At 38.1% G+C, this 10,590-nt stretch overlaps 2 protein-coding genes, 10 non-coding genes and 11 pseudogenes across 29 annotated transcripts; all 23 read right to left on the bottom strand.

Moving 5' to 3' along the window:
- Nucleotides 1-89: 89 nt before the first annotated feature.
- On the bottom strand, nt 90-157 carry LOC148422464 (small nucleolar RNA SNORD18; annotated as a pseudogene).
- A 210-nt stretch (nt 158-367) lies between these two features.
- LOC148422463 (small nucleolar RNA SNORD18) lies at nt 368-439 on the bottom strand. The gene has a single exon (XR_015866028.1). It is a non-coding gene; the product is annotated as a small nucleolar RNA SNORD18 (small nucleolar RNA).
- A 97-nt stretch (nt 440-536) lies between these two features.
- Nucleotides 537-6,806, bottom strand: LOC148422446 (uncharacterized). 18 transcript variants are annotated; one of them, XM_088416257.1, is made up of 20 exons: nt 6,743-6,806; nt 6,566-6,676; nt 6,328-6,387; nt 6,069-6,128; nt 5,807-5,866; nt 5,545-5,604; nt 5,283-5,342; nt 5,034-5,091; nt 4,776-4,845; nt 4,416-4,485; nt 4,056-4,125; nt 3,696-3,765; nt 3,336-3,405; nt 2,976-3,045; nt 2,616-2,685; nt 2,263-2,332; nt 1,910-1,979; nt 1,552-1,621; nt 1,199-1,268; nt 537-625 (listed from the first exon to the last, which is right to left on the bottom strand). In XM_088416257.1, exons 3-9 carry the CDS (start codon nt 6,371-6,373, stop codon nt 4,812-4,814), a joined length of 378 nt encoding a protein of 125 aa, XP_088272383.1. In that variant the 5' UTR covers nt 6,374-6,387; nt 6,566-6,676; nt 6,743-6,806; the 3' UTR covers nt 537-625; nt 1,199-1,268; nt 1,552-1,621; nt 1,910-1,979; nt 2,263-2,332; nt 2,616-2,685; nt 2,976-3,045; nt 3,336-3,405; nt 3,696-3,765; nt 4,056-4,125; nt 4,416-4,485; nt 4,776-4,811. The 18 variants fall into 18 exon arrangements, with proteins under 18 accessions (XP_088272383.1, XP_088272382.1, XP_088272390.1 ...); XM_088416256.1 differs by having other exon boundaries at nt 6,566-6,759; XM_088416264.1 differs by lacking the exon at nt 1,552-1,621 and having other exon boundaries at nt 6,566-6,759.
- LOC148422462 (small nucleolar RNA SNORD18) lies at nt 1,343-1,409 on the bottom strand (annotated as a pseudogene).
- LOC148422461 (small nucleolar RNA SNORD18) lies at nt 1,696-1,762 on the bottom strand (annotated as a pseudogene).
- LOC148422460 (small nucleolar RNA SNORD18) lies at nt 2,054-2,120 on the bottom strand (annotated as a pseudogene).
- LOC148422459 (small nucleolar RNA SNORD18) lies at nt 2,407-2,473 on the bottom strand (annotated as a pseudogene).
- Nucleotides 2,760-2,826, bottom strand: LOC148422458 (small nucleolar RNA SNORD18; annotated as a pseudogene).
- LOC148422457 (small nucleolar RNA SNORD18) lies at nt 3,120-3,186 on the bottom strand (annotated as a pseudogene).
- Nucleotides 3,480-3,546, bottom strand: LOC148422456 (small nucleolar RNA SNORD18; annotated as a pseudogene).
- LOC148422455 (small nucleolar RNA SNORD18) lies at nt 3,840-3,906 on the bottom strand (annotated as a pseudogene).
- Nucleotides 4,200-4,266, bottom strand: LOC148422454 (small nucleolar RNA SNORD18; annotated as a pseudogene).
- On the bottom strand, nt 4,920-4,986 carry LOC148422453 (small nucleolar RNA SNORD18; annotated as a pseudogene).
- LOC148422452 (small nucleolar RNA SNORD18) lies at nt 5,160-5,230 on the bottom strand. The gene has a single exon (XR_015866029.1). It is a non-coding gene; the product is annotated as a small nucleolar RNA SNORD18 (small nucleolar RNA).
- Nucleotides 5,411-5,481, bottom strand: LOC148422451 (small nucleolar RNA SNORD18). Its single transcript, XR_015866033.1, has one exon. It is a non-coding gene; the product is annotated as a small nucleolar RNA SNORD18 (small nucleolar RNA).
- Nucleotides 5,670-5,740, bottom strand: LOC148422450 (small nucleolar RNA SNORD18). Its single transcript, XR_015866032.1, has one exon. It is a non-coding gene; the product is annotated as a small nucleolar RNA SNORD18 (small nucleolar RNA).
- LOC148422449 (small nucleolar RNA SNORD18) lies at nt 5,935-6,005 on the bottom strand. Its single transcript, XR_015866031.1, has one exon. It is a non-coding gene; the product is annotated as a small nucleolar RNA SNORD18 (small nucleolar RNA).
- LOC148422448 (small nucleolar RNA SNORD18) lies at nt 6,194-6,264 on the bottom strand. Its single transcript, XR_015866030.1, has one exon. It is a non-coding gene; the product is annotated as a small nucleolar RNA SNORD18 (small nucleolar RNA).
- Nucleotides 6,456-6,525, bottom strand: LOC148422447 (small nucleolar RNA SNORD18). The gene has a single exon (XR_015866035.1). It is a non-coding gene; the product is annotated as a small nucleolar RNA SNORD18 (small nucleolar RNA).
- Nucleotides 6,807-6,918: 112 nt separating the features above from the next.
- On the bottom strand, nt 6,919-10,290 carry rpl4 (ribosomal protein L4). Its single transcript, XM_088416255.1, has 10 exons — nt 10,132-10,290; nt 9,374-9,545; nt 9,196-9,302; nt 8,846-8,984; nt 8,482-8,606; nt 8,219-8,348; nt 7,720-7,876; nt 7,435-7,522; nt 7,129-7,245; nt 6,919-7,049 (listed from the first exon to the last, which is right to left on the bottom strand). The coding sequence occupies exons 1-10, from the start codon at nt 10,132-10,134 to the stop codon at nt 6,972-6,974; spliced, it is 1,116 nt and encodes a 371-aa protein (XP_088272381.1). The 5' UTR covers nt 10,135-10,290; the 3' UTR covers nt 6,919-6,971.
- On the bottom strand, nt 7,608-7,679 carry LOC148422445 (small nucleolar RNA SNORD18). Its single transcript, XR_015866027.1, has one exon. It is a non-coding gene; the product is annotated as a small nucleolar RNA SNORD18 (small nucleolar RNA).
- LOC148422444 (small nucleolar RNA SNORD16) lies at nt 8,676-8,775 on the bottom strand. The gene has a single exon (XR_015866036.1). It is a non-coding gene; the product is annotated as a small nucleolar RNA SNORD16 (small nucleolar RNA).
- LOC148422443 (small nucleolar RNA SNORD16) lies at nt 9,047-9,145 on the bottom strand. The gene has a single exon (XR_015866038.1). It is a non-coding gene; the product is annotated as a small nucleolar RNA SNORD16 (small nucleolar RNA).
- Nucleotides 10,291-10,590: the final 300 nt, after the last annotated feature.

The following is a 10,590-nucleotide window of genomic DNA, read 5'->3' as shown; positions in this document are numbered from 1 at the left end:
TACGGTGGATCTTCCTGCAATGAGATGGAAAATGCTCGATGACATGTAAGTCAGAACTTTGTAGTCATTTGTGAGCTCGGTTCATTTTATTATTCAGAACTTCCACCTCATCAGGATTCAGAAACACGGACCAGAAGTAGGAATATCATCAGAGTAGAATTTCTTTTGTGCAACTATTTTTATTTTAAACGTTCACTTGCCTGGGTGCACGAAGTACTTTCTGGATGATCTTGCTCTTCCAAATCCTGCCTAAGTCTGTGTTGATCATCTTGTGCATAGGCAAGCTAAAATGGAATGATTATTACCAATGTGTTTTATTAAAAAAAAAAAAAGACAACGACAATTGAATCAATTAAGGTAGTACTTTTAACTCAGAGCTTCATTTATGTCATAGGTGTCATAAACACAGACCAATAAGTAGAAGAGCTCATCACAGTTACTACAGCTACTTTGCTTATGCTGTTCCACATGGAACTCACTTGTAGTTGCGCTTGATGGTAGGTTTACGCCAGGTGCCGTACAAAGCATCCATTTTGCGGAAAGCACTCTCAGTCCAGCTACAGAAGCGACCCACATGACCACCGTCATGGTCGGTTCATCTTGCTTGCGTTCTGGAGAGTGATACCTGCAAAAAAGTGCATCTTATGACTTCTTTGGAGTTATCAATAGTAAGAAAAAAACTAAATGGATTAAAACTGTTAAAAGCATAAAGTGACAACATAATTCCAAACTATAGAAAGAAAAGATTGCCAAATGTTGGTGTATACACATTGAACATGGTGTATATTTAAGCTTCTTTTCACGAGACATTTCATCCTCCACTCAGTTGCACCCATTTATCAGTCACTCGGAAGAGCAAGTGATTTTCGATGCAGGTTGTGCACAACTATTAGCCTCAAGCAGCCTGGGATGCCCACTCATGGCTCAGCAATGTGACCACCACCAGATATTATACAAGTTGTGCTCTTTTTTGCTCTAACTGGGTCTCTAATTTGCATGAGATGTTAGGCCAAAAAGTGCAATCAAATGATATACATTTTAACTTCAAACCTGCATGCCAAGTGAAATTAAGTGAAAGTAATAAGGGCTGCTTTGCAAGCCTGCCTGAAAAGCCATCTTTTTCTAATAAATGACACGATCTTAAGTGTGTTTTAAGCTTGGAAATAATGTGAAATGTTTGGTGAATTAAATTGAATACCTGCTTTCATTGGAACCCATCTTGCGACCACTTGGTTCAGGAAGGTGCTTGCCAGGATTGCTCTGGAGTCCTGAAAGAACAACACAATGAAATCCTACATACCAACTTTAACACTCAATATATACAGTGTGTATGTGTTAGGTATTGCTCAGGACCTCCATCACATCAGGATTCAGAAACACGGACCAGAGTGGGAGTATCATCATAGCATACTTATTTTATTGTATTAAAAAAATTCCCAAGGTTTTGCTTACTTAGGTGTCCAAAATACTCTAAAATGGAGTACTGAAATAAATTAAGTGTGTTTTAAGCTTGGAAATAATGTGAAATGTTTGATGACTTAAATTCAATACCTGCTTTCCTTGGAACCCATCTTGCGACCACTTGGTTCAGGAAGGTGCTTGCCAGGATTGCTCTGGAGTCCTAAAAGAACAACACAATGAAATCCTACATACCAACTTTAACACTCACTATATACAGTGTGTATGTGTTAGGTATTGCTCAGGACCTCCATTACATCAGGATTCAGAAACACGGACCAGAGTGGGAGTATCATCATAGCATACTTATTTATTTTATTGTATTAAAAAAATTCCCAAGGTTTTGCTTACTTAGGTGTCCAAAATACTCTAAAATGGGAGTACTGAAATAAATTAAGTGTGTTTTAAGCTTGGAAATAATGTGAAATGTTTGGTGAATTAAATTGAATACCTGCTTTCATTGGAACCCATCTTGCGACCACTTGGTTCAGGAAGGTGCTTGTCAGGATTGCTCTGGAGTCCTGAAAGAACAACACAATGAAATCCTACATACCAACTTTAACACTCAATATATACAGTGTGTATGTGTTAGGTATTGCTCAGGACCTCCATCACATCAGGATTCAGAAACACGGACCAGAGTGGGAGTATCATCATAGCATACTTATTTTATTGTATTAAAAAAATTCCCAAGGTTTTGCTTACTTAGGTGTCCAAAATACTCTAAAATGGAGTACTGAAATAAATTAAGTGTGTTTTAAGCTTGGAAATAATGTGAAATGTTTGGTGAATTAAATTGAATACCTGCTTTCATTGGAACCCATCTTGCGACCACTTGGTTCAGGAAGGTGCTTGTCAGGATTGCTCTGGAGTCCTGAAAGAACAACACAATGAAATCCTACATACCAACTTTAACACTCAATATATACAGTGTGTATGTGTTAGGTATTGCTCAGGACCTCCATCACATCAGGATTCAGAAACACGGACCAGAGTGGGAGTATCATCATAGCATACTTATTTTATTGTATTAAAAAAATTCCCAAGGTTTTGCTTACTTAGGTGTCCAAAATACTCTAAAATGGAGTACTGAAATAAATTAAGTGTGTTTTAAGCTTGGAAATAATGTGAAATGTTTGGTGAATTAAATTGAATACCTGCTTTCATTGGAACCCATCTTGCGACCACTTGGTTCAGGAAGGTGCTTGTCAGGATTGCTCTGGAGTCCTGAAAGAACAACACAATGAAATCCTACATACCAACTTTAACACTCAATATATACAGTGTGTATGTGTTAGGTATTGCTCAGGACCTCCATCACATCAGGATTCAGAAACACGGACCAGAGTGGGAGTATCATCATAGCATACTTTTATTTATTTTATTGTATTAAAAAAAATTCCCAAGGTTTTGCTTACTTAGGTGTCCAAAATACTCTAAAATGGAGTACTGAAATAAATTAAGTGTGTTTTAAGCTTGGAAATAATGTGAAATGTTTGGTGAATTAAATTGAATACCTGCTTTCATTGGAACCCATCTTGCGACCACTTGGTTCAGGAAGGTGCTTGTCAGGATTGCTCTGGAGTCCTGAAAGAACAACACAATGAAATCCTACATACCAACTTTAACACTCAATATATACAGTGTGTATGTGTTAGGTATTGCTCAGGACCTCCATCACATCAGGATTCAGAAACACGGACCAGAGTGGGAGTATCATCATAGCATACTTTTATTTATTTTATTGTATTAAAAAAAATTCCCAAGGTTTTGCTTACTTAGGTGTCCAAAATACTCTAAAATGGAGTACTGAAATAAATTAAGTGTGTTTTAAGCTTGGAAATAATGTGAAATGTTTGGTGAATTAAATTGAATACCTGCTTTCATTGGAACCCATCTTGCGACCACTTGGTTCAGGAAGGTGCTTGTCAGGATTGCTCTGGAGTCCTGAAAGAACAACACAATGAAATCCTACATACCAACTTTAACACTCAATATATACAGTGTGTATGTGTTAGGTATTGCTCAGGACCTCCATCACATCAGGATTCAGAAACACGGACCAGAGTGGGAGTATCATCATAGCATACTTTTATTTATTTTATTGTATTAAAAAAAATTCCCAAGGTTTTGCTTACTTAGGTGTCCAAAATACTCTAAAATGGAGTACTGAAATAAATTAAGTGTGTTTTAAGCTTGGAAATAATGTGAAATGTTTGGTGAATTAAATTCAATACCTGCTTTCATTGGAACCCATCTTGCGACCACTTGGTTCAGGAAGGTGCTTGTCAGGATTGCTCTGGAGTCCTGAAAGAACAACACAATGAAATCCTACATACCAACTTTAACACTCAATATATACAGTGTGTATGTGTTAGGTATTGCTCAGGACCTCCATCACATCAGGATTCAGAAACACGGACCAGAGTGGGAGTATCATCATAGCATACTTTTATTTATTTTATTGTATTAAAAAAAATTCCCAAGGTTTTGCTTACTTAGGTGTCCAAAATACTCTAAAATGGAGTACTGAAATAAATTAAGTGTGTTTTAAGCTTGGAAATAATGTGAAATGTTTGGTGAATTAAATTCAATACCTGCTTTCATTGGAACCCATCTTGCGACCACTTGGTTCAGGAAGGTGCTTGTCAGGATTGCTCTGGAGTCCTGAAAGAACAACACAATGAAATCCTACATACCAACTTTAACACTCAATATATACAGTGTGTATGTGTTAGGTATTGCTCAGGACCTCCATCACATCAGGATTCAGAAACACGGACCAGAGTGGGAGTATCATCATAGCATACTTTTATTTATTTTATTGTATTAAAAAAAATTCCCAAGGTTTTGCTTACTTAGGTGTCCAAAATACTCTAAAATGGAGTACTGAAATAAATTAAGTGTGTTTTAAGCTTGAAAATAATGTGAAATGTTTGGTGAATTAAATTCAATACCTGCTTTCATTGGAACCCATCTTGCGACCACTTGGTTCAGGAAGGTGCTTGTCAGGATTGCTCTGGAGTCCTGAAAGAACAACACAATGAAATCCTACATACCAACTTTAACACTCAATATATACAGTGTGTATGTGTTAGGTATTGCTCAGGACCTAAATCACATCAGGATTCAGAAACACGGACCAGAGTGGGAGTATCATCATAGCATACTTTTATTTATTTTATTGTATTAAAAAAAATTCCCAAGGTTTTGCTTACTTAGGTGTCCAAAATACTCTAAAATGGAGTACTGAAATAAATTAAGTGTGTTTTAAGCTTGGAAATAATGTGAAATGTTTGGTGAATTAAATTCAATACCTGCTTTCATTGGAACCCATCTTGCGACCACTTGGTTCAGGAAGGTGCTTGCCAGGATTGCTCTGGAGTCCTGAAAGAACAACACAATGAAATCCTACATACCAACTTTAACACTCACTATATACAGTATGTATGTGTTAGGTATTGCTCAGGACCTCCATCACATCAGGATTCAGAAACACGGACCAGAGTGGGAGTATCATCATAGCATACTTATTTATTTTATTGTATTAAAAAAATTCCCAAGGTTTTGCTTACTTAGGTGTCCAAAATACTCTAAAATGGATCCCAGGTCTGGTCATCTTGCCTTGGCAGCCTGAAAATGAAGAAATATTGGTTAAAATTTCCCCTTACACTACCTGGTTAAATAAGTGTTATCATCCAATACTCAGAACTTCAACTTCTATCACAGCTGTCAAAAACACGGACCGAAGTGAGAATTCTCATCACAGTAATAGTTTACACTCCTAATAGTAGTCAACATGGTATTTCAAAAAAGTTCTTTACTTAGATGTCCAAAGTACTCTTTAGAATCGAGATCAGGTCTGGTCATCTTGCCTTGGCAGCCTGAAAATGAAGAAATATTGGTTAAAATTTCCCCTTACACTACCTGGTTAAATAAGTGTTATCATCCAATACTCAGAACTTCAACTTCTATCACAGCTGTCAAAAACACGGACTAAAGTGAGAATTCTCATCACAGTAATAGTTTACACTCCTAATAGCAGTCAACATGGTATTTCAAAAAAGTTCCCAAAGTTTTGCTTACTTAGATGTCCAAAGTACTCTTTAGAATCGAGATAAGATGTGGTCATCTTGCCTTGGCAGCCTGAAAATGAAGAAATGTTAAAATTTGCCCCTTACACTACCTGGTTAAATAAGTGTTATCATCCAATACTCAGAACTTCAACTTCTATCACAGCTGTCAAAAACACGGACTAAAGTGAGAATTCTCATCACAGTAATAGTTTACACTCCTCCTAATAGCAGTCAACATGGAATTTCAAAAAAGTTCCCAAAGTTTTGCTTACTTAGGTGTCCAAAGTACTCTTTAGAATCGAGATCAGGTCTGGTCATCTTGCCTTGGCAGCCTGAAAATGAAGAAATATTGGTTAAAATTTCCCCTTACACTACCTGGTTAAATAAGTGTTATCATCCAATACTCAGAACTTCAACTTCTATCACAGCTGTCAAAAACACGGACTAAAGTGAGAATTCTCATCACAGTAATAGTTTACACTCCTAATAGCAGTCAACATGGTATTTCAAAAAAGTTCCCAAAGTTTTGCTTACTTAGGTGTCCAAAGTACTCTTTAGAATCGAGATCAGATGTGGTCATCTTGCCTTGGCAGCCTGAAAATGAAGAAATGTTAAAATTTGCCCCTTACACTACCTGGTTAAATAAGTGTTATCATCCAATACTCAGAACTTCAACTTCTATCACAGCTGTCAAAAACACGGACTAAAGTGAGAATTCTCATCACAGTAATAGTTTACACTCCTAATAGCAGTCAACATGGTATTTCAAAAAAGTTCCCAAAGTTTTGCTTACTTAGATGTCCAAAGTACTCTTTAGAATCGAGATCAGGTCTGGTCATCTTGCCTTGGCAGCCTGAAAATGAAGAAATATTGGTTAAAATTTCCCCTTACACTACCTGGTTAAATAAGTGTTATCATCCAATACTCAGAACTTCAACTATCACAGCTGTCAAAAACACGGATCACTAAGTGAGAAATCTCATCACAGTAATAGTTTACACTAATAGTAGGCAACCTACAAAGAAACTCACTTTTTCAATAAAGGCAAGCCGGTTCCACCGAGTGCTCTGTAGCTCAACCAGTTTACAGAAAGCACCCAGAAAGTGCGTAGAAACATCCAATATTCTGAGATTAACTTCATTCTGCAGTAAAAAATAATTTGTTTTAAAAGGTGACGTTATCATGTAAGTATAATTGCCTATACTTACGTGTCTTAATGGCTTCTTTTCAAGATCAGGAAAAAAATGGATGGCTGTAAATCATGTAATAAAGCCCCCCAAACTATAGGTTTGCAGTACATTTCTGCAATGACTTCCCTCGTTTGTGAATAGAATATTGTTTGACAGATTTTAGTTTTATATAACATGTTAGACACGTCAGACTATTTTGATTTAAACCAAACTTATTTATTGTTCACTGAACTCTAGTCAGATAAAGTCAAGCCTGGGCTTTTATTTTCTTGGGCACTCCCTTCTTTTTAGGCTTCTTCTTGGGCTTCAGCATCTTAGCCTTTATCTGTTGGACAAATAAATCGGATTATTTTTATTTATTTAAAAAAAAAAGGCATGCTAAAGAATGGTTGCCAATTTCTTACCTTGGGATCATGCTTGAGAATGGCATGGCGCCTGGCTGTCTTGGCATATGGGTTCAGTTTGAACATGATCCTTAAGTTCTTCAGAGGATTCTTTTTCAGGACTCTACGGTGGATCTTCTTCCTGCAATGAGATGGAAAATGCTTGATGACATGTAAATCAGAACTTTGTAGTCATTTGTGCGCTCGGTTAATTTTATTATTCAGAACTTCCAACTCATCAGGATTTAGAAACACAGAACTGAAATAGGACTATCTTCAGAGTAGAATTTCTTTCTTTCCCAACTATTTTTTATTTCAAACGTTCACTTGCCTGGGTGCACGAAGTGCTTTCTGGATCTCCTCGCTCTTCAGAATCCTGCCTAAGTCTGTGTTGGTCATCTTGTGCATTGGCAAGCTAAAACGGAATGATTATTACTAACGTGTGTTTTATATATATAAAAAAAAAAAAAACACAACAATTGAATCAATGAAGGTACTTTTAACTCAGAGCTTCACTTATATCATGGGTGTCATAAACACAGACCAATAAGTAGAAGAGCTCATCACAGTTACTACAGCTACTTTTCTTATGCCGTTCCACAAGTAACTCACTTGTAGTTGCGCTTGATGGTAGAAGGTTTACGCCAGGTGCCGTACAAAGCATCCAGTTTGCGGAAAGCACTCTCAGTCCAGATACAGAAGCGACCCACATGACCACCGGGGGCAATTCTAAGTAGGTTCATCTTGTTCACGTTCTGGAGAGTGATACCTGCAAATCAAGTGTAAGACCACAGAACCTGCATCACATAACTTATTTAATCACTGGGATTGTCCAGATTCCATCCCATGATCAGAAACTGAGGTCAATCGCAATTGAGTTTAACACATAATTAAAAACTAAAAATGGTAATCTTTAAATTAAAATTGAAGGGACATAACAATTCTGGGATATGGAAATATTTCCAAATAAAATAGCAGTAACCCCGCTTTGCATTACAGTAAAGTCAGTGTGAAAAAGGACAAAAATCATGCCAATTTATATTTCATTCAACTTAGTCCACATATTTATAAGTATAATTTGGTAACCGTTCATTACTTTAGGAAAACTTACCCGGAATATTTCTGAATGCCCTGGTGACACCAGCATCTTGGTTATAGATGATACAAGGCCCCAGGCGTTGAATGCGGCGACGATTCCTCATTTTACCCTTGCCAGCACGCATGCGCTGAGAAGCGTAGACCTAATGATGGACGAATTGCGTTAGTCGAAGCACAGTGAAAACCATTAACTACATTTAACTTAAGGGAATTGTGCAATCCTTCACTATTAATGAAGTACAGATGTTTAATCAAATTCATGAAACTTGTGATTACCTTCTTAATGTCATTCCAGGCTTTAAGCTTTTTCAGCAGGAGCACTGCCTCCTTGGTTTTCTTGTAGCCCTCAACTTTGTCTTCAACCACAAGAGGAACCTCTGGGATTTCTTCAATTCGGTGTCCTGCAGAAAAGAACAGGTAATAACTTAACATCAACAGTACACCACCATTATTTGGGTTTCAGTTGAACCTGCTCAGACTAACACATACATCAACACCCTGAGACAGCTTTGAGACAGCAGGCAACTGTCACTGTTCAAAGGGTCAGACGCAAATTACACCATCATGGCAAGTGGTCACAACTTTCCTGAACCGCTGAATAATCAGTTTAGGATTATGATCTATTTGAGGGATCTCTCACCCTTGGACATGACAAGTGCAGGGATGGCAGTGGCAGCCAAAGCAGAGCATAGGGCATAGCGCTTCTGGTTTGTGTTGATCCTGCGGTGCCAACGACGCCATGTCTTGGTGGGGGCAAACATGCGTCCTCCACGACACATCTTGTGGAAAAGTCAAGGTTATTACACAAATACTGAAAAAAAAAGATTCAAATACGCTGGCATGCTCAGAATCAATGTTCATCAGTCCACTGCCCCAGCATTTGACAGCAGGCATTCTGTCACTGGACACAGCGTCGGACGCAAATTACACCATCAATGCACTTCTTAATTACCTAGAAGCAGGGCAACAATTAATTAAAAAAAAGGATACGTTTCCAAAGGCACCCTGGCCTGAGCGGTGAGTACCTCCGCCCCTCACACGAGGGATACGAGCAACAGCCCTTCCTGTACCCCAGGACTCGGCACTGGTCTGGTGACCTAAAACATACATGTCACAAGTAAAATAAAATTGCTTGGATGTGGTACCAACAGGTGTTTATTGCACTCACCTGCCAGCTCACTGACTGCATAGGGCTGGCGACTGTTCTTGCGCATGTTGGTATGCACAAAATTCACAACATCAGGGCGAATGGGAGCCCTGAACACTGCAGGCAGGACTACATTTTTGCCTGAGGAGTCTCCTTTCTCGGAGTACACCGAGATTAGGGGTCGGGCACAGGCCTGGTGGGAAAAAAAAACGTATCTTCTGCACCTATTCAATGTTATGAGTACATTAACTAATTACGCATCAATTTAATGGAAATTGGGTTTTCATAATTGTCTCATATAAAAGTTTAATTCCGATTTACAACTTTCAGACAGTTATTTACAGCGTAGTTCAAAGATTGACTATAACTCTCTTTACAAGTTCTCTCGCAGACACCGAACGGGGCCTGTTAGCTCTTGATTGTCAGCCTAAATAGGTAGGCCTGTAACCTGCACTACGTTTGCTTGAACACAACTCAATACATGATATCGAACTACATAACAAAGAGCCGCAAGTGTCTAGTCTGGCATTCATTGCAAATGTGAATTATTTCGCTTCCGTAGAAAAGTTAAGGGAAAAGCTAACACACGTGTCACAATGGAGACTAGCCTCCGACTAGCTCAAAATGGCTCCTCGTGTTAGTTGATGCAACCGCAGCAATGCAGCTCAAATCTCTTATTTCTATTCAAAATACGCCTTTTCTACAGCGACATGAAGCTATTGTTGATACAAAAACGCGAAACATAAGTTAAAGGATGAGTATCAAATTTGTTTTCTCACCATATTGGGTTTTTACGTTTGGGCACGCCGGCAATCACGCTCCACTCGGTATGGCGGCCACGGAAAAAAGGAAACGTGTAATTCGCCCTCCAAGGTTTATGCCTCCGCCGAAACCAACATCACTTCCGCCCAAAGCCAAATGTTAACAAATGGGCTAGAACTATTAAAAACACACCTTAAAATGAGGTTACTATTCAATCAAGTATGTTTACGATTTTACATTCATTAGCTACAAATGCGTCCGTTTAAACTGGTGCCTTTCTGTGGGGACTATTTCTTTATGCCTCGTTGTCGAACGTGGACACAAAAACGGAAATACATTCTGAAAATAACGATATCCTTTTAAAAACTATTATAATCTTCACATAAAGTGTAGATTCGTTGAGTTTAGTCATATGCAATTTGTTTTTGTGCCTACTTTTTTATGTATCACACTTGTATCGAACTCTGACCTTATGA

Source organism: Hippichthys cyanospilos, chromosome 6 (assembly GCF_059441005.1).
Source record: "Hippichthys cyanospilos isolate Australia breed blue-spotted pipefish chromosome 6, RoL_Hcya_1.0, whole genome shotgun sequence".
Taxonomy (NCBI): domain Eukaryota; kingdom Metazoa; phylum Chordata; class Actinopteri; order Syngnathiformes; family Syngnathidae; genus Hippichthys; species Hippichthys cyanospilos.
This window is presented reverse-complemented; position numbering and strand designations above follow the sequence as displayed.

What these genes read in the sequence shown, in the direction of transcription:
- LOC148422446 (XM_088416257.1), bottom strand. Translation starts at nt 6,373, where the DNA reads ATGACCAGACCTGATCTCGATTCTAAAGAGTACTTTGGACATCTAA. An exon ending in AGAGTACTTTGGACATCTAA is followed by an intron (nt 5,343 to 5,544) that starts GTAAGCAAAACT and finishes CTTCATTTTCAG; the next exon opens with GCTGCCAAGGCAAGATGACC. An exon ending in AGAGTATTTTGGACACCTAA is followed by an intron (nt 4,846 to 5,033) that starts GTAAGCAAAACC and finishes TTGTTCTTTCAG; the next exon opens with GACTCCAGAGCAATCCTGGC.
- rpl4 (XM_088416255.1), bottom strand. An exon ending in TGCACTTGTCATGTCCAAGG is followed by an intron (nt 8,607 to 8,845) that starts GTGAGAGATCCC and finishes TCTTTTCTGCAG; the next exon opens with GACACCGAATTGAAGAAATC. An exon ending in TTCTCAAGCATGATCCCAAG is followed by an intron (nt 7,050 to 7,128) that starts GTAAGAAATTGG and finishes TTTGTCCAACAG; the next exon opens with ATAAAGGCTAAGATGCTGAA.